This window comes from Pygocentrus nattereri, chromosome 28, assembly GCF_015220715.1.
Source record: "Pygocentrus nattereri isolate fPygNat1 chromosome 28, fPygNat1.pri, whole genome shotgun sequence".
Taxonomy (NCBI): domain Eukaryota; kingdom Metazoa; phylum Chordata; class Actinopteri; order Characiformes; family Serrasalmidae; genus Pygocentrus; species Pygocentrus nattereri.
This window is the reverse complement of record NC_051238.1, coordinates 847,144-870,258: the sequence shown is the minus strand read 5'-3', so window position 1 is coordinate 870,258 and position 23,115 is coordinate 847,144. Positions and strand designations below refer to the sequence as shown.

The 23,115-nt window shown below is 44.6% G+C and overlaps 1 protein-coding gene across 2 annotated transcripts in view; it reads left to right on the top strand.

Annotated features, from left to right (window-relative positions):
* spag17 (sperm associated antigen 17) overlaps positions 1 to 23,115 on the top strand; it is a 67,317-nt gene that overhangs the window by 37,127 nt on the left and 7,075 nt on the right. For both annotated transcript variants that reach the window (XM_037535611.1, XM_037535612.1), the window contains exons 27-36: positions 1,272 to 1,477; positions 7,694 to 7,826; positions 8,388 to 8,542; positions 8,706 to 8,873; positions 11,560 to 11,654; positions 14,024 to 14,154; positions 14,288 to 14,421; positions 15,994 to 16,182; positions 16,833 to 16,946; positions 17,031 to 17,085. In XM_037535611.1, the coding sequence (XP_037391508.1) occupies positions 1,272 to 1,477; positions 7,694 to 7,826; positions 8,388 to 8,542; positions 8,706 to 8,873; positions 11,560 to 11,654; positions 14,024 to 14,154; positions 14,288 to 14,421; positions 15,994 to 16,182; positions 16,833 to 16,946; positions 17,031 to 17,085 (1,380 nt within the window). The remainder of the gene's footprint in view (positions 1 to 1,271; positions 1,478 to 7,693; positions 7,827 to 8,387; positions 8,543 to 8,705; positions 8,874 to 11,559; positions 11,655 to 14,023; positions 14,155 to 14,287; positions 14,422 to 15,993; positions 16,183 to 16,832; positions 16,947 to 17,030; positions 17,086 to 23,115) is intronic.

The window sequence follows — 23,115 nt, the reverse complement described above, 5'->3', positions numbered from 1 at the left end:
CTCTTAAAGCTTCAGCACCAAAAGATTTTGGACAATTTCATGCTCCCAACTTTGTGGGAACAGTTTGGGGACGGCCCCTTCCTGCTCCAACATGACTAAGCACCAGTGCACAAAGCAGGTCCATAAAGACGTGGATGAGCCAGTTTGGTGTGGAAGAACTTGACTGGCCTGCACAGAGTCCTGACCTCAACCCCATAGAACACCTTTGGGATGAATTAGAGTGGAGACTGTGAGCCAGGCCTTCTCGTCCAACATCAGTTTCTGACCCCACAAATGTGCTTCTGGAAGACCCTTGTGGAAAGCCTTCCCAGAATTCCCAAATTATCTGCCAGTGTAGTGAGGGAATGTGTAAAAAAAATGAAGTAAAAAAGTTGAGATATAAGTTTAATATTCTTATAAGCTTACAACACTCTACATAAGAAATATTAGATTTATTGACTATATTTAAGGTCATTTCACTTGACAAAATACAAGCAGTGCATGTTTTATCCCCCCCCCATCAAGATGTTAAATTCCGTAAATAAACTGTAAATAAAAAAAAACAGTAAATTTGTGCATTAAAATATGCAGGAGTGTGTTCCCTGTAGAGGATGTTTTAAAGGGGAATTCCACAGACTTTTCAAAAGTTTATGTATAATTCAATAGTTGAGATGTAAACAGAGATGTTCAGAGGGTTTGGTGTGAGATGGTTCAGATGTCTTTACAGTGGTGGTGATGGGAACCAGGCGTCACCATGACTACAACACAAATATAGACATTTTATTTACCATCCAGAACCACCAGTGAACCTACACGAGACTTCTGAGTTTATATGGAATGATGATGATGGAAAATAGTGGAAAATCTGGAATAATGAGTTTTCTTTGGGGACTATTTTGCCACACAGCGCCCTGCATGTCTCCCTCCACCATGAATGGAGTTGAAGTTCTCTAAACTCTCATAAAACAGCGTCTCAGTCATCAGGCAGTGAATTCAGAATCAGTTCATGTAGGAACTTTCTGTGAGGAGCTTTTAGAGGGGGACGTCTGGTTCCTATCACCACCACTGTGAATAGTTCTGATTCGGTAAGTTTCTAGAACCACTCTGAATGACTGATTACCTCTTAAATACTGAATTATGAAAAATCTGTGGAATTCTGCTTTAGTTTATTTACATTTAGACGTCAACACATACATGTAGTATGACCAGGGGTGCAAAAACTCTTGCTCTTCAGCAGAGGGATTAACAGACTCGGTGAGATCTGGCAGTGAGTGATTTGCTCTCCTCCTCAGGGAAGCTCAGCTCTAAGCCGGCTGTGGGAGGAGAAGAAGTGTTTGCATCCTTGCTGACTGAGGAGGGTAACAGGGCTCCAGAGGTGACAGGTGTCTCCTGGACCACCACCACCCCCTCTGGCTTCAGAGTGGCCTCCGTCGGGGGAAGACGGGTGGAGGTACAGCCAATCAGGACCTTCCACGCCACTGACCCTTTCAGCCAGAGTGTGAGTGCTGAGTCTCCACAGGTCACTCTGATACACGCTGTTTCAAACCAGCCCCCAGTTCTGACCTTACACTACAATAAATTACCTCTCTAGACATCTCACATTTACCACAATGAGGCTATTTCACTGCAAAGAATGGTCTCTTGTCTGGTCTTAAATCTAGCCAGTATATCTAACATTTCCCATTTTGAGATGGATGTGCTCTCATTAGAAGATTATCTGCTTAATTCCAGAATTTTAGGTCATTTTATTCAGTAAAATTCTCACTATCCTGCCAGATAAATTTGCTGGTTTGAAGCTCATTTTTTACAACAAACACAATCATCTGCCACTATAGTGTAGCGCGGAGCGAGGAGGTGGACGCACATGCTGATATAAGCGAGACTTATTAAGGGCAAATCCAGGGTCATAGCCAACATGGATAGATGGGGGCAGACATGACAGACAAACCAGAATAACAATGCAAACAGGTCCAACAACAGTACAAACACCAATACAAGCAACAGTGCAGATAACAGTTCAGACAACAAAGACCAGCCAAGACAACGGGGCAAACACAGGGCTTAAATCTCGAACTGTACCACGAGCCCTTCGAGCTTCGAGTACAGCTCGGCTTGACCCGACATCCTTCAAGGCGCGTTGAGAATGTTCTCTGTACTGGCACCCAGGTAGTAGAATGAACTCCCACTTGCTGTCCGAACAGCAGAGTCTCTTGCTGTCTTCAAACGTAGACTGAAGACTCATCTCTTTACACAGCACTTAAATGAGCATTGAATTATAAGCTGCACTTATTTTAGTGTACTACACTCTGTATTGTAGTTTATTGTATTGTATCTTATTGTTATTGTATTGCATTGAATGGCTCAGAGTTCTGCGCTCAACTCTGTTTCTTTTTCTCTTGATGTCTGCAGTGACATATTTGTTTCTAGTAGTATCTGAGCTCAGGACTGTCTTTTTCTCTAAGCTATTGGTAACTAGCAAAGATACTTTCTCTAGATTGACAAAGCACTTCTTGTAAGTCGCTCTGGATAAAAGCGTCTGCTAAATGCTGTAAATGTAAATGTAAATGTAAATAACACCGGGATAATGAGGGACAGTGACAATCAAGGGGTGGAGTCACTAAACAGGGGGGCAGGACCAAAACAAATGCGCATGGAAGATCAAAACAAAAAGCACATGGAGTAGGAGGAGCCTATCGTGATAGTTCCCCCCACCAAGGCACACGGCTCCGAAGCATGCCAAACAAACAACAGACACAAGGGACCAAAAAACAGAGAACCAAATTACACAAGGACAGGAGCTGGAACAGGACACGGGACAGGCACAGAAACAGAAACCGGAACAGGAGAACGTGTAATGGGAGAACGCAGAACAGGAGAACGCGGAACAGGAACCACGGGCACAAGAGCAGAAATGCGGGAACAAGGGACAGAAGACAGAACAGAAGACAAAGGCACAGAAGCAGGAGACACAACTCCAGACACTGGAACAGACGAAACAGGAACAGAACGAGGACGAAACACAGAGGGAGGACGAGGATGCACAACACAAAACGACGCCGAACAAGAGACGACCGGAGGAACAACAGGACAAGGAAAACAAGAACGGACCACAGACCACCCAAACGACAGGGGAAAAGGAACCAAGACCAACACGGGCACCAACAGAGACCGGGACAGATACAAAAGGAGAAACAGGAACAGGCACTGCAACAGGAACAGGCACAGACACAACAAAAGGGAACATGACCACACCAGGGACAGAAGGAGGCAAAAACAAAGGAACAGAAAGAGGAGACACAGAACTAACACGAGGCCCACGGGAAACAGACACAGGCAAGGGTGGGAAGGGCAGGAACAAAGGGGCTGCAATGCAAACGGGGGCAGGCGGGCCTGCAACGATGCCCACGGGGGCAGGCGGGCCTGCAAGGATGTCCATAGAGACTGGTGGCGGGTCCGGAGGTGCGGCGACTGGCGGCGGGTCCGGGGGTGCGGCAACTGGCGGTGGGTCCGAGGGCGTGGCCACGGGATCAGAAATACCGCAGGGTGCGGCCACAGGATCAAGAACTCGGGCTGGGGACAGCTGCTCCAACCTGGAGAAACAAACAGACACAGAACCCACTCGGTCATTCTCAAAGCCCACTCGAGGGATTGGCATCTCGCAGTGGCGCTTGAAAGTGAGCCAAGTACCACTGTAAGGGGTATCTGCTCGTTCCTTCCATCTAGCCTCGTCTTGCACTGCAGGTCGCTCCTCCCTGCAGCATTGCTCAAGATGGGCAGACCCAAGGTGCTTACCTGAGCTCTCGTCGTCCACCTCGAAGATGGGATGGTCCTTCGTCTTCCTCCGGGATCGACAAGATGCTCGTTACATAATCTTAAATTAATCTTACAACAATCTCAACAGGAGAAATATTACTGACTGTATTTAAGATACTTTTACTTAACAAGACACCATTTTTTGCAGCGTGTAAAAAATTCTAAGATTATTGAAATTATTTCTAGACTTTTCATGTTTTAGCCATTTTATCTGAAAGTGTTTATTCCACTGGCAGGTCATTTACGTGTTTCGATAAATAAAGCATGATTATTTTTTGATTATTTAATACGTTTAGTTCAAGATTCATAGACCTGTGTATGAGATGACCTACAGTCCAGTGTGTAGAGGTCAGAGCAGTTCTGGTGTGTCTGTATTACCTGAAATGAGTGGCAGTCAATGGAGAGCTTCTCTCAGATGGTCCCCTTTGTGCCTTAGCAGCTCACGTCTGGTGGTAGACGCTGCGAGGCTGAAGCTGGGGCCCTGATTTATAGGAGAAGATGAAGGGGAGGGGGCAGGAAAGTAGTCAAACAGAAAGTGTGAAGCTCCTCTGGGTCTCCTGAGTCTGACCAATCGAGTTGTCCTTTCATTTCCTGGCTGGTGAAGCAAGTTGGGTCACTGACACTGTATCTTCTTCTTCTTATTTCGGCTGCTCCCTTTAGGGGTCTCCACAGCGGATCATCTGCCTCCATCTTGCCCTATCCATTGCCTCCTCTACTTTCACACCAACCATCTCCATGTCCACCTTCACTACAACTGTCACACATCAGCCCTGACATTCGTCTCCACCCACTCCATCCTGCCTGCACCCTCTTCATCACCTCTTTTCTACACTGTCCATTGCTCTGGATGGTTGACCCAAGATATTTGAAGTCATCCACCTTTACGACCTCTACTCCTTGCATCTTCACCTTTCCACCTGCCTCCCTCTCATTCACACACATGTATTCCGTCTTTTCTCTACTGACCTTCATTCCTCTCCTCTCCAGTGCAAACCTCCACCTCTCCAGATTCTCTTCCACCTGCTCTCTACTCTCACCTCAGATTACAATGTCATCTGCAAACATCATGGTCCATGGAGCCTCATGCCTGACCTCATCTGTCAACCTGTCCATCACCATTGCAAACAAGAAGGGGCTCAAAGCTGATCCCTGATGTAACCCTACCTTCACCTTGAAACCATTTGTCACTCCAACTGCTTCAACAACTCTTTCCCATACCTTCATGGTGTGGCTCATCAACTTTATACCTCTGTAGTTACTGCAGTTCTGCACATCACCCTTGTTCTTACAAAGGGTGATTTTAAAATTGATTAGTTCTTCAAAGTACTCCTTCCATCTACTCAACACTCTCTGTTCACTCACTAGTACATTTCCCTCTCTATCCTTTATCAGCCTAACCTGCTGTACATCCTTTCCAGCTCTATCTCTCTGTTTAGCCAAACGATACAAGTCCTTTACTCCTTTTTACTGTCCAGCCTCTCATACAGCTCATCATAGGCCTGAGCCTTTGTCTTTGCCACCATTCTTTTTGCTATGCGACTAACCTCACAGAACTCCTGCCTACTTCCTTCATCTCTCTGGTTATCCCACTTTTTCTTAGCTGCCTTCTTCTTCTAAATACTCTCCTCGACTTCCTCATTCCACCACCAACGTTCCTTGTCTTCTTTCCTCTGACCAGACGAAACACCCAATACATTCTTGCCAGTTTCTCTCACCACATTAGCTGTAGTATCCCATCCTCAGGTAGATCCTCACTGCCCCCAAGGGCCTGTTGCAATTTTTCCCTGAACTGCCTGCAACCATCCTCCTCCTTCAGCTTCCACCATCTAATCTTTGGCTCTGTCTTCAATCTGTTCCTCTTCTTTGTTTCTAATCTCATTCTACAGACAACCACCCTATGCTGCCTTGCTACACTTTCCCCTGGCACCACTTTACAGTCTCCAATCTACTTTAGGTGGCATCTCCTGCTAAGGATATAATCCACCTGTGTGCACCTCCCTCCACTCTTGTATGTCACCCTGTGTTCTTCCCTCTTCTGATGTGTTCACCACAGCCATTTCCATTCTCTTTGCAAAATCTACAACCATCTGACCTTCTGCATTTCTGCCTTTCACACCATACATACCCAGCACCTCTTCATCCCCTCTGTTCCCTTCACCAACATGTCCATTGAAGTCTGCACCAATCACCAATCTCTCCTCTCTAGGGACACCATCTACCACTTCATCCATCTTCCTCTTTCTCCTCTAACTGACAACCAACCTGTGGTGCATATGAACTGACCACATTCAAAATTACACCATCAACCTCCAACTTCAGGCTCATGATCCTGTCTGACACTCTCTTTACATCCAGAACACTTTTCACAAGCTGTTCCTTTAGGATTATCCCTACTCCATTTCTCTTCCTCTCTACACCATGACAGAACAGTTTGAATCCACCTCCAATGTTCCTGGCCTTGCTTCTTTTCCATCTGGTCTCCTGGACACACAGAATATCTACCTTCCTTCTCTCCATCATGTCTGCAAGCTCTCTGCCTTTACCAGTCATTGTCCCTATGTTCAGAGTCCCTACTCTAACCTCCACACTCCTGCCTTTCCTTCTCTCTCGCTGCCGTCTAACCCGCCTTCCTCCTCTCTTCTTTGATGGTCTTCAACCTACAGTAGTCCAATTTCCACCGGCACCCTGCTGGTCAACAGCACCGGAGGCGGTCGTTGTTAACCCGGGCCTCGACCGGCTGGTTTGGGTCAGTGACACTGTATAAAAATCTTTATTTATTTTCTATTTTTTTAATGCCTTGTAAAAAACAAGTTTAGTGCAAATAATTTATTTTATTATTATTTTAATTGAAATTTTTATCCAATGACTTTATTTATTTTATCTCAATTCTAGCACTGTTTTAAATTATTTATTTTTATTACCTTTTATAATTCTTCTATTATTAATTATTAAGTGACTCTTATTAGTCCCACAACGGGGAAGTTTCACCTCCACATTTAACCCATCCGTGCAGTGAAACACCACATACACACTAGTGAACACACACACTAGGGAGCAGTGAGCAGCCCTATCTACTGCACCTGGGGAGCAGTTGGGGGTTAGGCGTCTTGCTCAAGGACACCTCAGTCCTGTATTGTCGGCTCTGGTGATCGAACCGGCGACCTTCCGGTCACAGGGTTCCCTAACCTCCAGCCCATGACTGGCCAAGAAAGTAAATTAGGTTCCACCAAGATTTGAACTCGGATCACTTTATTCAAAGTCCAGCGTGCTAACCATTACACTGTGGAACAGTTTTATTGACCATTTTAAATTTATGTTTGCCTATTTATCCTTTTATATTGAAATCTTATTAACTCTATTGTTATCTTGGTTTCATTTTTTTATATTTTGCCTTCTTAATTAAAGTCTTTATTTTGTTCTCGCAATTCCTTTGCCATGTATTTTGACTGTTCTGCTGATTTGTGTATGTAGTTTGTTTAATCTGATTAAATTCCACTTTCATTTCTTTTTCAGTCCCTTTAGTGTTGTAAATACTCACCTGTATTGAAAAGGAGGGTCACCCTCGATGTGTTTCTGAGTGAAAATAAAGGTTGATCGATTGATTGATGATCAATTTAAGAATATATCATGAATTCAAAGATTTAAAGTAGTAAATAACTTCAAAGACAAGATCCTGAGTCTCATATTCCCAGATTTGGGAGAGTAAATGTTGTAGAGTGCCTGCAGTTCATTGATCATGGTCTTGTCTGAGGCTGACAGTTCAAAGCCGTTATGCAGCTTGTGTCACATCCTGTGTGGTGGATGAGTCGGTGTTTGTTTGTGGTCCGTGCTGTTGCCGTTGTAACCGCTTCTCTGAAATGGCTTTAAAGGCTCTCTGAGTGTTCTTGTTGTGCTGTTCCAGGTTATGATCTCAAGGGAAGACCGCGTTCTGTCAGTGCTGGAGAAGGACGGGGCAGCCGTGGTCGAACATGCGGACGGAACAAGAATTACCACCTTCTACCAGCAGAGGGAGCCACCGCGACAGCACAGATCAGGTCCGGAGAACACAAACGTTCTTCAGTGCTTGCAAAATCCCACAAAAGGGTTCTTTGAGTGAGTGGAACTGTGTTCTCTGGAGTGATGGAGCTCCATCCAGTACCTTTGGGATGAATTGGAGTGACCCAGAACTGACCACTAAACATCAGTACCTGACCTCACTAATGCTCAATCAAATCCTCACAGCAATGCTCAACATCTAGAAGCATTTCCAGGAGAGTAGAGGCTGTTACTGCAGCACAGACTCACTAATAACAAGAAGGAAAGCTGGAGTCTAGAGACCTTCTGGACACTTTAAACAGGCTAGTTTAATGTTGTTGATGTTGTGGTGCCACCAGCACTCAGAACCAGCCGTAGAGAGACTGAACTCAGTCTGAATAGCGTGTGGCTGTAAGTGGAGCTGCAGTCCTGTGTGTCTGGGCTTTATAAGCGAAGGAAACAGTAAATGTCATTTTAGCTGAACTATCGCTGTAAGACATGTTCGTGAATCTGAATGAGTCAGTGTGTGAGGTCTACTGGACTGACCCTGTCCCTCAGTGACTGTAATGTGGCTCCCGCAGGTGTAGGGGGCAGCAGTGAGCTCAGCAGGGAGAAGCTGGTGAGGGTGGAGAAAAGCGGCTCTGCGACGGTGACGTCAAACTGCGAGAATAAAAAGTGTGAGGTTCTCCTTGGAGACGGAACCGTCATCACCGCTAACGCACATGGAGCATACACGGTGAGGAGAGGAGGAGTGGAGGAACGAAAAGATGGATGGATGCATAGATGGATGGATGGATGGGTGGATAGAAGATGGTTGGATGAATGGTCTCTCTGTCCCCCCCACCCCCCCCTCTCTCTGTCTCTCTATGCCCCCCCCCACTCCCCTCTCTGTGCTGCAGGTTCGTCCCTGTAGTGGAGGTGTTCTCCACATTGGCGACGGTGTTGCTGTGTACAGCTCTGATCCATGTGAAACAGGACCTGAAGGAGACCAGCCTGGTCAGTATGTGATGAGTCACAGTGCAGATGTTCTCTGTCGGTTCACTGACTCAGACGGAACCCTCTACCAGGTCAGACGCCTCTAAGTCTCACACAGGAGAACTTTCTAAGGAACCTGTTCTCTTATTAGTTGCTGTATTTCTGTGGGATGAATTTAAAGCGATAGTTCAGTAAATGTCTAACCCCCCAGATTCTCCTTCAGCCCAAACGCAGTCGATCGCTGAGGAGCGTTTGGTGTGTGGATGGAATGGAAGCTCACTATAAACTAACTGTAAGGCTAAAGGCCAGTTTATGCTTCTGTGTCAAATCTACGCAGTCACACATCACAGCGACAAGCTCTGCTGTCACAAGAATAGATGATAAAACTTACAAGAGCGAGAGCAAAGTGGGCCGATTGGAGCTGGAATGATCAAACCTGTTCTGTAGTGCTTTAAACTGTAGCCTGCCTGGCTCAGCTAACAAGAGTGTACCGAGCCTCCCACCACAGTACAGGCTTAGTACAGGCTAAATTGGCCCTGGGTGTGAATGTGTGAGTGACTGTCTGTGTCTGTCTGTCTGCCCTGCGATGGACTGGCGACCTGTCCAGGGTGTATCCTGCCTTCTGCCCAATGACCACAGGGATAGGCTCCAGCACCCCCATCCCCCCACGACCCTGAAAGAGAAGCAGCTTAGAAAATGGATGGAAGCAATTGGGAATGACAGCAACTCAGCCACGAAGTGGTCGGCCAGAGCGGGGTCAGCAGATGCTGAGGCGCATAGCGCGCAGAGGTCACCAACTTTCTACAGAATCAGATAGATAGATAGATAGATAGATAGATAGATAGATAGATAGATAGATAGATAGATAGATAGATAGATAGATACTTTATTGATCCCGAAGGAAATTTAGTGGAATCAGTGTTGTAAAGCACGGGCACTGGACTCCAGAGCAGTGGAGACGTGTTCTCTGGAGTGACCAATCACACTTCTCGGTTCCCAGTGAAAGGAACTCTTAAAGCTTCAGCACCAAGAGATTTTGGACAATTTCATGCTCCCAACTTTTTGGGGACGGCCCCTTCCTGTTCCAACGTGACTGCACACCAGTGCACAAAGCAGGTCCATAAAGATGTGGATGAGCCAGTTTGGTGTGGAAGAACTTGACTGGCCTGCACCTCAACCCCATAGAACACCTTTGGGATGAATTAGAGCAGAGCCTGTGAGCCAGGCCTTCTTGTCCAGCATCAGTGTCTGACCTCACAAATGTGCTTCTGGAAGAACGGTCAAAAATTCCCATAAATATACCTAATCCTTGTGGAAAGCCTTCCCAGAAGAGTTGAAGCTGTTATAGCTGCAAAGGGTGGGCCGACATCACATTAAACCCGGTGGATTAAGAATGGGATCTCACTCAAGTTCATGTGCGTGTGAAGCCAGACGAATGAATACTTTTGGAAATATAGTGTGTATCTATTTTGAGATGTTTGTGCACTTATTTTAAGATACTTTAGCTTATTTGCAGAAGTATTTACTTGATGAAACAAGCAAAAACCAGTTTAGAAATAAGTTAAATAACTTAAAAGTAAGCTTAGTATAATCTCAGCAGGGAAATATTAGATTTATTGACTATATTTCAGATCATTTTACTTCACAATGCACCATTGTTTGTAACACCTGTGAGGAACCGAGACTGAGAAGAGGAACCCGTCCTGCTCTGATCCACACTGGATAGCAAACAATAACAAGTGCAAAATGAACATAGAGTAAAACGTGACCATTGGCATAAAATATTAACGTACAGAAAAGGCGAAGAGCAGGTGAAGCGACAGCTACACAGGTTCATCAGGAGGGTCAGTTCCCGCAGGAGAGGTTTGCACAGCGAACGTGTGACGAGAGTGATGACATCATGCAAAATGATCTGCCTTCTTTTTTGCTAGTTTACCTGACACAGAGCACAGCGCTATAACACTGCTCTCCCGTTCTGGACCAAGGTTATGCAAATGAGCTAGAGATGGTTTGTCCCTTCTGAGCCTCATCCTGCGTGTGTTTGAGCGACTCAGCCGGCTGTTTTTGGCTCCTTGTGATGAAAATACAGCGTTGATGTTGAAACAGATGTTGAAAGACGTATAAAAACTACCTCCATTGTAAAACTAGCACACGTGTGTCTTCCCTACACTCAAATTATAATAAAGTCCAGTTTTATTATTGTTTTCAAGGTTTTCACAGGTGCAGTCCTGAAATCGGGGGGCGCTGGTGTGATTGCAGAGTGAAGCAGAAGCGCAACAGCAGACGCTGTGTAAGGAAGACTCTCGGGACTGATTAGAATCCTGTTTACTCCAAAACACAAAAACCAGAATCAGAGTCAAAAAACAGCCCAAAGGTCAAAACACTAGAAAAGTTAAAAACCAGCAAAAGCACCAAAGGGAGATCCAGAAGCAGAGTCAGAGAAAAAGGGTCAAGGCAATCCAAAACCATCTACAGCAAGGAAACAAGGCTTGGTATGCAGGTAAACTGGCAATATTTCACACTGAGCCAGTGACTTGAAGGTCCTTAAATAGGCAGGTGAAATGAGCTGCAGGTGAGGGGTCAGGGTGCAACTAGGGAGTGTGCTCGTATTCAGGTGACGAGTACTCTGGTGGCGAGGACGGGTACTACACCTAACAGGTCGCTTGCATTGGCTGTGGTGCACACCCTGCACTGATCTGAAACAGAAGCATAAATCGGCCTTATCTCGTCGCTTAACTATCGTTTTACGTTAACTTGACCATGTTTTGCCATGTACAGGTCACTGCGGACGGACGGGCCTCTGTTAGAGTCTCAGAGCAAAACACGCTGACTGAGCTTCAGCACAGCAGCAGCTTCGACACTCACCCACCCCGGTAACCCCTGTTCTGATTGGACAGCTTTCCTCTATGGTTCACTAATACAGACTCGTTTAAAAAGCCTGTTCTCATGTGATAAAAGCAGGGAGGCTGCAGGTTCTCTGATGTTGTTTGACGCTGCACGTGCTGGTTGTTCATGTTTTAAGTCCAAAACTAAAGCTGGGTTTCGCTCCATGACTTTTAGCCTGATAGTCAGTCTGAGTCTGAGCTGGGCGGCTCTGCTCTGCAGATTTTTGGGTCGGTCAGTCGACGGTCGGAGAGAGAACCGAGTCGTGTGCGAGTGGCAGAACCGACCGGGGATCCTGCTCAGGTTTCAGAGCAGTCAGAGTTTATCACATGCTTGTTTTTTTTACCTGACTCTGACATAAACTAGTCAACAACTCAATCTGAACGGGCTCCTCCAACAGCCAATCAAAACCGAGAGAGCGAAAGAACAAAATACGACAAATAAACAAAGACAGATGGAGAAAAGTCTCTCAAAAGCGAAGCTTTTTAATGAGTTGAGTTTAAGGCACAATCGAGTTTCTGTACATTTAAAACTAAAAATCCCACGTTAGTCACATTTCTTAAACCACGACTGTCACTTAAACATTTACCTGCTGCTTCTTTACTGTTTCAGCGCAAACGGCTGAGAAAACAGCAGCAAACATCAGTTTAGCCCCACCCATTCAGCTCCAGCAGTTTAGCCCCACCCATTCAGCTCCAGCAGTTTAGCCCCACCCATTCAGCTCCAGCAGTTTAGCTCCACCATTCAGCTCCAGCAGTTTAGCCCCACCCATTCAGCTACAGCAGTTTAGCTCCACCATTCAGCTCCAGCAGTTTAGCCCCACCCATTCAGCTACAGCAGTTTAGCTCCACCATTCAGCTACAGCAGTTTAGCCCCACCATTCAGCTATAGCAATTTAGCCCCACCCATTCAGCTACAGCAGTTTAGCTCAACCATTCAGCTACAGCAGTTTAGCTCCACCATTCAGCTACAGCAGTTTAGCCCCACCATTCAGCTACAGCAGTTTAGCTCCACCATTCAGCTACAGCAGTTTAGCTCAACCATTCAGCTACAGCAGTTTAGCTCCACCATTCAGCTAAAGCTGTTTAGCCCCACCATTCAGCTACAGCAGTTTAGCTCAACCATTCAGCTACAGCAGTTTAGCTCCACCATTCAGCTAAAGCAGTTTAGCCCCACCATTCAGCTACAGCAGTTTAGCCCCACCATTCAGCTACAGCAGTTTAGCCCCACCATTCAGCTACAGCAGTTTAGCCCCACCATTCAGCTCCAGCAGTTTAGCCCCACCCATTCAGCTACAGCAGTTTAGCTCAACCATTCAGCTACAGCAGTTTAGCTCAACCATTCAGCTACAGCAGTTTAGCTCCACCATTCAGCTACAGCAGTTTAGCCCCACCATTCAGCTACAGCAGTTTAGCCCCACCATTCAGCTCCAGCAGTTTAGCCCCACCCATTCAGCTACAGCAGTTTAGCTCCACCATTCAGCTACAGCAGTTTAGCCCCACCCATTCCGCTACAGCAGTTTAGCTCCACCATTCAGCTCCAGCAGTGTAGCTCCACCATTCAGCTGCAGCAGTTTAGCTCCACCATTCAGCTACAGCAGTTTAGCTCCACCATTCAGCTCCAGCAGTTTAGCCCCACCATTCAGCTACAGCAGTTTAGCCCCACCCATTCAGCTACAGCAGTTTAGCCCCACCATTCAGCTCCAGCAGTTTAGCCCCACCATTCAGCTCCAGCAGTTTAGTCCCACCATTCAGCTCCAGCAGTTTAGCCCCACCATTCAGCTCCAGCAGTTTAGCCCCACCATTCAGCTCCAGCAGTTTAGCCCCACCATTCAGCTCCAGCAGTTTAGCCCCACCATTCAGCTCCAGCAGTTTAGCCCCACCATTCAGCTCCAGCAGTTTAGCCCCACCATTCAGCTCCAGCAGTTTAGTCCCACCATTCAGCTCCAGCAGTTTAGCCCCACCATTCAGCTCCAGCAGTTTAGCCCCACCATTCAGCTCCAGCAGTTTAGCCCCACCATTCAGCCTACAGTAGTTTAGCCCCACCATTCAGCTCCAGCAGTTTAGCTCCACCATTCAGCTCCAGCAGTTTAGTCCCACCATTCAGCTCCAGCAGTTTAGCCCCACCATTCAGCTCCAGCAGTTTAGCCCCACCATTCAGCTCCAGCAGTTTAGCCCCACCATTCAGCTCCAGCAGTTTAGCCCCACCATTCAGCTCCAGCAGTTTAGCCCCACCATTCAGCCTACAGCAGTTTAGCCCCACCATTCAGCTCCAGCAGTTTAGCTCCACCATTCAGCTACAGCAGTTCAGTCCTTGCTTTGTGCTGAGGGTTGTATGTTTGTAATACTGTGTACTGCAGGCTGTTCGTGTCATATTCTGACGGTTCTGCTGTGGAGTTTCTCTGTGCTGAGGCTGCAGAGGAGATTCTGAATGAAGCTTATTCTGATCCTTCAGTTGCTGTGATTAAAGAACCTCTTCCTCACTCACACGGTCAGAACATGGTCGCAGAATCCTTTTGGTCTTTATACACAGAGAAGCTATGTAATAAAGTATAATCATAATCATGACTGCATGACTGTCCTCCTCCAGGGAAGAACTGGTTTGTGCTTTTTTCCTCCTGCAGAAGTGTTCGGAATCACGATCCTGAAGCCATTCTCTGAACATGTCCACTCCCGCTGGCTCTTACCCAAAAAACAGCCTGACATCATTCCTGCCAACCTCAAAAACCGGCCGTGGGACAACTTCCCCGCCTCTGAGGTAGAAACTTTTCAGCTTTTCATTACAGCCTAGGCTTTTGCCTGTCCTTGTGTTTTTGCATAGTCATGTAATTTTGGCATCAAGTAACATCAACTATATTCTCAGATTCAGTACAACCTGAGATACTGTAACTCAATAAACATTTTCATACGCCAGAATATTAGATATCAGTCTGTAAACAACCTCAGTAAACACTCCTATGCACTATAGAGGAGGTATTAGTCCATAAACATCTTCAGTAAACACTGTTATACACTAGAATAGGAGATATTAGTTCATAAACATCCTCAATAAACACTGTTATGCACTAGAATAGGAGATATTAGTTCATAAACATCCTCAATAAACACTGTTATGCACTAGAATAGGAGATATTAGTTCATAAACATCCTCAATAAACACTGTTATACACTAGAATAGGAGATATTAGTCCATAAACATCCTCAATGAACACTGTTATACACTAGAAAAGGAGATATTAGTCCTTAAACATCCTCAATGAACACTGTTATACACTAGAATAGGAGATATTAGTCCATAAACATCCTCAATAAACACTGTTATACACTAGAATAGGAGATATTAGTCCATAAACATCCTCAATAAACACTGTTATACACTAGAATAGGAGATATTAGTCCATAAACATCCTCAATGAACACTGTTATACACTAGAATAGGAGATATTAGTCCATAAACATCCTCAATAAACACTGTTATACACTAGAATAGGAGATATTAGTCCATAAACATCCTCAATGAAAACTGTTATACAGTAGAATAGGAGATATTAGTCCATAAACATCCTCAATGAACATTGTTATACACTAGAATAGGAGATATTAGTCCATAAACATCCTCAATGAACACTGTTATACACTAGAATAGGAGATATTAGTCCATAAACATCCTCAATGAACACTGTTATACACTAGAAAAGGAGATATTAGTCCATAAACATCCTCAATGAACACTGTTATACACTAGAATAGGAGATATTAGTCCATAAACATCCTCAATGAACACTGTTATACACTAGAATAGGAGATATTAGTCCATAAACATCCTCAATAAACACTGTTATATACTAGAATAGGAGATATTAGTCCATAAACATCCTCAATGAACACTGTTATACACTAGAATAGGAGATATTAGTCCATAAACATCCTCAATGAACACTGTTATACACTAGAATAGGAGATATTAGTCCATAAACATCATCAATGAACACTGTTATACACTAGAATAGGAGATATTAGTCCATAAACATCATCAATGAACACTGTTATACACTAGAATAGGAGATATTAGTCCATAAACATCCTCAATGAACACTGTTATACACTAGAATAGGAGATATTAGTCCATAAACATCCTCAGTGAACACTGTTATACACTAGAATAGGAGATATTAGTCCATAAACATCCTCAATGAACACTGTTATACACTAGAATAGGAGATATTAGTCCATAAACATCCTCAATAAACACTGTTATACTCTAGAATGGGAGATATTAGCAAATAAAAATCCTCAGCATGTCAATGATGTGCTTATTTTATGCGTATAGAGGAAGACTGCAGGTCCTCCATTTGGAGCCACTCTGATGCGAGGTTTGGAGGTTGAGAAGAGAGAGAAACCCTGGCTGGTTCCAGCAGCGCCGGTTCTACGGTGTCCAGATACATTGCTGATCCGCCAGATTACCCAGAATCCTCCTGTCACAGAGCAGCTGTGGGGGAAACTGCAGGAGAATCTGCTGGTATCATAACACACCTGTTTACAGCACACCTGCTTTTCATACCAACAAAATACTCTGAAGAACGTGAAGCTGAGTGTTGAAAATAAACAGACACACAGCATCAGCACCGAGCTGATTTACCATCTACAGCCACTCACTGGATACGATTTTAGAAACACACACATTGCATCTCTGCTAGCTGGCCACTTTATTAGAAACACCTACCTTTTGCGTCCACTCACTGGCCACTTTATTAGAAACACACACATTTTACCTCCACTAACTGGCCACTTTATTAGAAACACACACATTTTACCTCCACTAACTGGCCACTTTATTAGAAACACACACATTTTACCTCCACTAACTGGCCACTTTATTAGAAACACACACGTTGTACCTCCACTAACTGGCTACTTTATTAGAAACACCTACCTTTTGCTTCCTCTAACTGGCCACTTTATTAGAAACACACACATTGTATCTCCACTAACTGGCCACTTTATTAGAAACACACACCTTGTACTTCCAATAACTGTCCAGTTTATTAGAAACACCGTGTTTGATGGGTCAAACTAGGAAAATACATTAAGGATGTTTAAATATATGAGGTTAATAATTTCCCCATTATTGTCACGTTTGCTTTGACTCCACTAATATGTGCGTTGCAGGCGTATATAAAGCAGCTCCTGCAGAGAGAGAAGCTGAAGGATGAGATGCAGCTGAAGGAGCCTCGGACGGCGGAGGAGAAATTGCATCACACCAACCTCCTCCACCTGCTGCTGGTGTGTGTTCAGGAACTTCACTTCATTCTCTGTGTCAGTATAGACGCTGAATCAGGTCCGATTCCCTCTTTTCTCTCACTGCAGTCTCTGCCTGACTCTGAGCGCCGGCTGGTTACCATGGAGATGCATCCTCAGTCCGGTAAGGTTTACATTAAATGAACAGTTGAGCAAATAATTCAGCTTCACCTAATCCCCCCCATCCCAAGTGTAGTCGACCAGCCAAGACATGCAGTGTGTGAAGTCTGCATTGACGCTACAAGGCTAATGTAGCTAAAAAGGCTCAAGCTAGTTAGCAATAGCCATTCAACATGGTGCTAACTAATCACACAGTCACCTCAAAGCGTGTGTTCAGTAATCTCTACTAGATTTGTTAGGAATAATCTGTGTGATACGGAAGAGAAAACCTTGTGTCTGCATCTCAGTGTTGCTGACTGCCGTGCAGTTTGTGCTGTAAAGTTGCTGCTGCAGCCGCTTTCAGTGGAACAGTTTCTGTTTTCTTCCTCGTAAGCTGTCAGTACCTCACAGAGTGAGCGCTCAGTGGGGAGCTGATGTTCGTTCACTGGAGCTGACGTGAAGCTCGATCTCACACCCCCGTCCTGATTTCACTTCCCAAGGACCCTTAGCCAGAGTTAGCAAGATAGCACATTTTCATTATTGTCACGCTTCCAGGTTCTCCTCTCTTGCCTTATGCTCCAGGACTCCATTTCCCAGAATTCCTATCATCATGATGTCACCCCTTCCGCCAATCACCGGCCTCTGTCCAGTTCGCAGTCACCTGATTACTAACGCAACACACCCGTGTTCGTTTGCTTCAGACTGTAAAAGGATCCTGGTTTGTTCTCCTCATTGCAAGGTGTTGCCACTCTACTGGTTTACTGAGCGTCTCTCTGCTGATTTCATGACTAGTCTACTGAACCCATGACTAGTGTACTGAACCCATGACTAGTGTACTGAACCCATGACTAGTATACTGTACCCAAGACTAGTATACTGAACCCATGACTAGGGTACTGAACCCATGACTAGTATTCTGAACCCATGACTAGTGTACTGAACCCATGACTAGTATTCTGAACCCATGACTAGTGTACTGAACCCATGACTAGTATACTGTACCCAAGACTAGTATACTGAACCCATGACTAGGGTACTGAACCCATGACTAGTATTCTGAACCCATGACTAGTGTACTGAACCCATGACTAGTGTACTGAACCCATGACTAGTGTACTGAACCCATGACTAGGGTACTAAACCCATGACTAGTATACTGAACCCATGACTAGTGTACTGAACCCATGACCAGTTTACTGAACACATGACTAGTGTACAGACCCCATGACTAGTGTACTGAACACATGACCAGTGTACTGAACCCATGACTAATGTACTGAACCCATGACTAGTGTACTGAACCCATGACTAGTGTACTGAACCCATGACTAGTATTCTGAACCCATGACTAGTGTACTGAACCCATGACTAGTATACTGAACCCATGACTAGTGTACTGAACCCATGACTAGTGTACTGAACCCATGACCAGTTTACTGAACACATGACTAGTGTACAGACCCCATGACTAGTGTACTGAACACATGACCAGTGTACTGAACACATGACCAGTGTACTGAACCCATGACTAATGTACTGAACCCATGACTAGTATACTGAACCCATGACTAGTGTACTGAACCCATGACTAGTGTACTGAACCCATGACTAGTATACTGAACCCATGACTAGTGTACTGAACCCATGACTAGTGTACTAAACCCATGACTAGTATACTGAACCCATGACTAGTGTACTGAACCCATGACTAGTGTACTGAACCCATGACCAGTTTACTGAACACATGACTAGTGTACAGACCCCATGACTAGTGTACTGAACACATGACCAGTGTACTGAACCCATGACTAATGTACTGAACCCATGACTAGTGTACTGAACCCATGACTAGTATACTGAACCCATTGCCTGTTTCTCGACTTTTCCTCTTTTGGATTTGCCCCTTTGCTCTGGTTGCTTGTGTTTATTTATTTTCTGTTTTTTTTTTTTTTACTTTTTGCCTGTCTTTGGATTCTGATTTTGGATTTGCTACTGGACTCTATCCTTTCTCCCAAGTGTTCTCTCATTAAACCAGTTTTCGTTTTTAAGATCTGCAAGCGTCTTTCTGTGCTTGTTCAGCATTACAATTATCATGTACGCCGGTACTGTTAACTGTGAAACGTGTCACTGCTTTAACTCAGATGTGAGCTAGTTGGTTGCGTTTGTTTACGAATATATTGAAGTTTTCAAGTCCGGCACAAGCAGATGCACCTCTGCCTTTTGAGGCTTCTCCCAGAATTGTTGATTGGCGGCTGTAATATGTATGATTGGTCCACTAACAGTGTGAATACCGTGATGGGAAACCAGGAGTAGTAAGATCAGGATGGGGATGTGGGATTGGGCTTCACACCAGTGTCTGTGGAGACATCTGCAGTGGTGCTATGGACCCTGATGAACCCCCTGCTGGTGTGGGTGTGTGTGTTGAGTTTTGCCGCTTTAATTAGTCTATTTTTAGCGAGCTGTTTCAGCATCTCCAGCTAACAGGGCTAATGTTATTTTCATCTCCATTGATTTATCGCTCTGTTAGTTTGCTGACGTTACTCTGCTCTGAAAGCTGTGGAGAAATTCTGCCACAAAACGTTTATGTCCTCTGTTTAGTCTTTGGTTCTCCAAAGGTTCCTAACTCAAAATTGAAATCTGAGAAAGGTAAAGTGATTCACCTTTCGGTGGTAAGCTGAAGTGATACGAACGCTTTCTGAGGTCAGTAACTGTCCATAAGGTCAGAGCGGAACTTATTTTACCCATAGCTTACACACTTCTGTTTTTTGTGAAAAGGATCTGTTTTTTGACACTGATGCTGCAAAAAATGATCTCTTAGCAAGAGAAAAAATCTCAGATCTAGTTTGTGTATCTGTTTTTTCATTATTAGTGTTTTTTCATTCGTACTGAATATAGTTTATAGTTGTTTATAGTTGACAGTGTCAGAAACCACACAGTCAACTCTGTTATAGATCACTGAGCGGCTCCACAAGCTTTTAAGGGAGTGCACCATGCTAACTGTCTAATGCTACATTAGTGTTGGATGATCGAGTACATTTGGGAATCCCTGCTAGAAAATCCAGTGTTCACTATATAGCCAAAAGTATTCAGTTGTCTGGCTTCACACGCATATGAACTTGAGTGAGATCCCATTCTTAATCCATAGGGTTTAATATGATCTCGGCCCACCCTTTGCAGCTATAACAGCTTCAACTCTTCTGGGAAGGCTTTCCACAAGGGTTAGGAGTGTTTATGGGAATTTCTGACCGTTCTTCCAGAAGCGCATCTGTGAGGTCAGACACTGATGTTGGACAAGAAGGCCTGGCTCACAGTCTCCACTCTAATTCATCCTAAAGGTGTTCTATGGGGTTGAGGTCAGGACTCTGTGCAGGCCAGTCAAGTTCTTCCACACCAAACTGGCTCATCCACGTCTTTATGGACCTGCTTTGTGCACTGGTGTGCAGTCATGTTGCAACAGGAAGGCACACCACTTCGTGGCTAAGTTGCTGTCGTTCCCAATCGCTTCCACTTTGTTATAATCCCACTGACAGTGGACTGTGGAATATTTAGTAGTGAGGAAATTTCACGACTGGACTTGCTGCACAGGTGGCGTCCGATCACGGCACCACGCTGGAATTCACTGAGCTCCTGAGAGCGACCCATTCTTTCACTAATGTCTGGAGAAGCAGTCTGCAGGCCTAGGGGCTCGGCTTTATACACCTGTGGCCATGGAAGTGAATGGAACACCTGAATCCAGTGATTTGGATGAGTGAGTGAAAACTTTTGGAAATGTAGTGCATGTTGTGTTTTGGATGCTGATATGCTGGTCGACCATCATGACCAGCTAAACCAGCACCAGACCAGCATAAACAACATAATACCAGCATAGAATTTATACTGGTCTGTGCTGGTTTTTCAACAGGGAGAGTGCAACAGCTGGGCTTCAGCCTGGAGCTACAGATGGTTTGAAGGGTCAAACTAGGAAAATGTGTTAAGGACATTGAAAAATGTATGGCTTCAATAAATTTCATGTTATTAATGTGTTTACAATGACAGCACTAATATCTGCATATGCCTGTCACAGGTGTAAATGAATGGGGGGGAACTCTTTAAATGGATTTTGCCGAACTGTCACTAAAACCTGAAAGGAAGTGTCTATTATTAGCTGTTTTAGCTTTAGCATCAATACAGTATGACTTTCTGTGGTACAGAGCAATAGGTTGTTTGTAGTCATGTGACTTGCAAAAACCAGGTGGAGGGCAGGAAGTGAAAGCAGAATGTACGAGACGGAGGTCATGCACTGCGTGAAATGTGTTCATGGGTTAGAAGAAAGAATGGAGGGAAGAGGATTCAGGAAATGAAGACATTAATTCATTAAATGTGGTTATGTTTATTCACAAAGCTGAAACAACCAGGCAATAACAAATAGCAGTTAGTGCAATAACAAGCTGTGCAAAAAGAACAGTGTAAGCCATATAGAATATCCAGCACAGCTCTCCTTCAAACTGGTCATCACTCGCTCCTGGAGAGCCTGGAAGGCCAAAAACAGTGGGAGCACTTTCCTGCAGCTGAACACAACCAGTCCAGGCAGCCAAGCAGCCAGTCTAGGCCGCGATGTTGCGTCAGTCAGAGGCCGTGTTACCGAAGCTTCCTATCTTTTTGTGTTTAGTTGAGATCAGACAGGTCGAGATAAAACTTTTCACAAATTCAGATTACACAAGCAAATCTGACGTTAATCCAGGAATTTTATTTGATTTTACAGTGTCTTATCTCCGGTTAGGAAGTCTTAACTTACTCGATTGAAGTCGACAATCAACTGTTGTGTCGGTTTCCTACCAACCGACCATACGTCACAGCTGAAACGTAAACAAGTTAGTTAGCAAGACAGCTAACGCTAGCTACTGTTACTGATGTAAAGAAAAGGTGAAGCAAAACTAAAGTGCGATAAACTGCAAGTTAAAAATACTGTGAGAGTGCCCCCTGCTGTTTATCAGAGCTCCACCTGCTGTTTATCAGAGCGCCCCCTGCTGTTTATCAGAGCTCCCCCTGCTGTTTATCAGTGCATTGCCGATCCCCAGTTTCAGTTTCCATTTCCCAAACGCTTTAGCCGGGTGCGCTAACGTTACTCCTCCAAAAAACAAGCACACGTTCAGCTCTGTCTCCTCATTATTGACCACTACCACTGTAATATTTCATCATCAACATTAACACAGGAAGGTGATCAGAGGGATGGTGGAGTTTGAATCGGCAGTGTCTGAGATTTTTAAACCACAGAGTTAGAAAAGAAAAACATCTCCCAGTGAAAGCCGCGTTTTATAGTAGAAATAAATGGAGTTCATTATGCTGGTTATATTGAACTGGGCTGATCATCACTGCGTTAAACACTAGAAACAGACGTTAAGACGTTCTGCGGTTTCTGTAACACCGTTTTCTTGTCTTGAAGTAAGATACACTTATGGATGTCCCCGACAGATGACGTTTAAATACTAAGACTATTCTGTACTGTGGTTTTGTTCTAATTATCGTCTAATCACTTTCAAAGATAAACAAAAATAAAAGTTTATTCAACCAAAAATAAAAGAAAGTAGAGTAAAAGCCTTCAGCCACTGAGTTCTGGTGGAAGGGAGGAAAAAGCCCTCTTCATTTATTGAGCTTCAGGTGGCATGATGGTTCCCGGACAACCAAATGCAAAGATCATCACAAAGCATCTTTCTTTATATCCCATTTCGAGGTGAGTTCTTCACTCCGCCCATCCCTTACTATACTGAATCACCTTTTGGTTCCCATTATGTATTAGTTTAACAAGTCTTTTGGAAACCCTTATTTCCCAGCACTCTTTAGATCTTGTATCGAGTCATCCTGCCCTCCTCAAGGCCTTTGGTTGGGCACTTTCCTCGTTAATTTGACACACAGACCAGCTTTTACTAGTCCTTATCATCCAGTCTTCTCATTATCAGCTAGCTTGTTTTCATATTTTTGCTGTGCATGCAGTGTTTCTCAGTCCTCCCATCTCCAGGTGCTTTCCACCAGCTAAAAATCCCTTTTATACAATGCACTGCCTGTGCCTGGGTCAGAA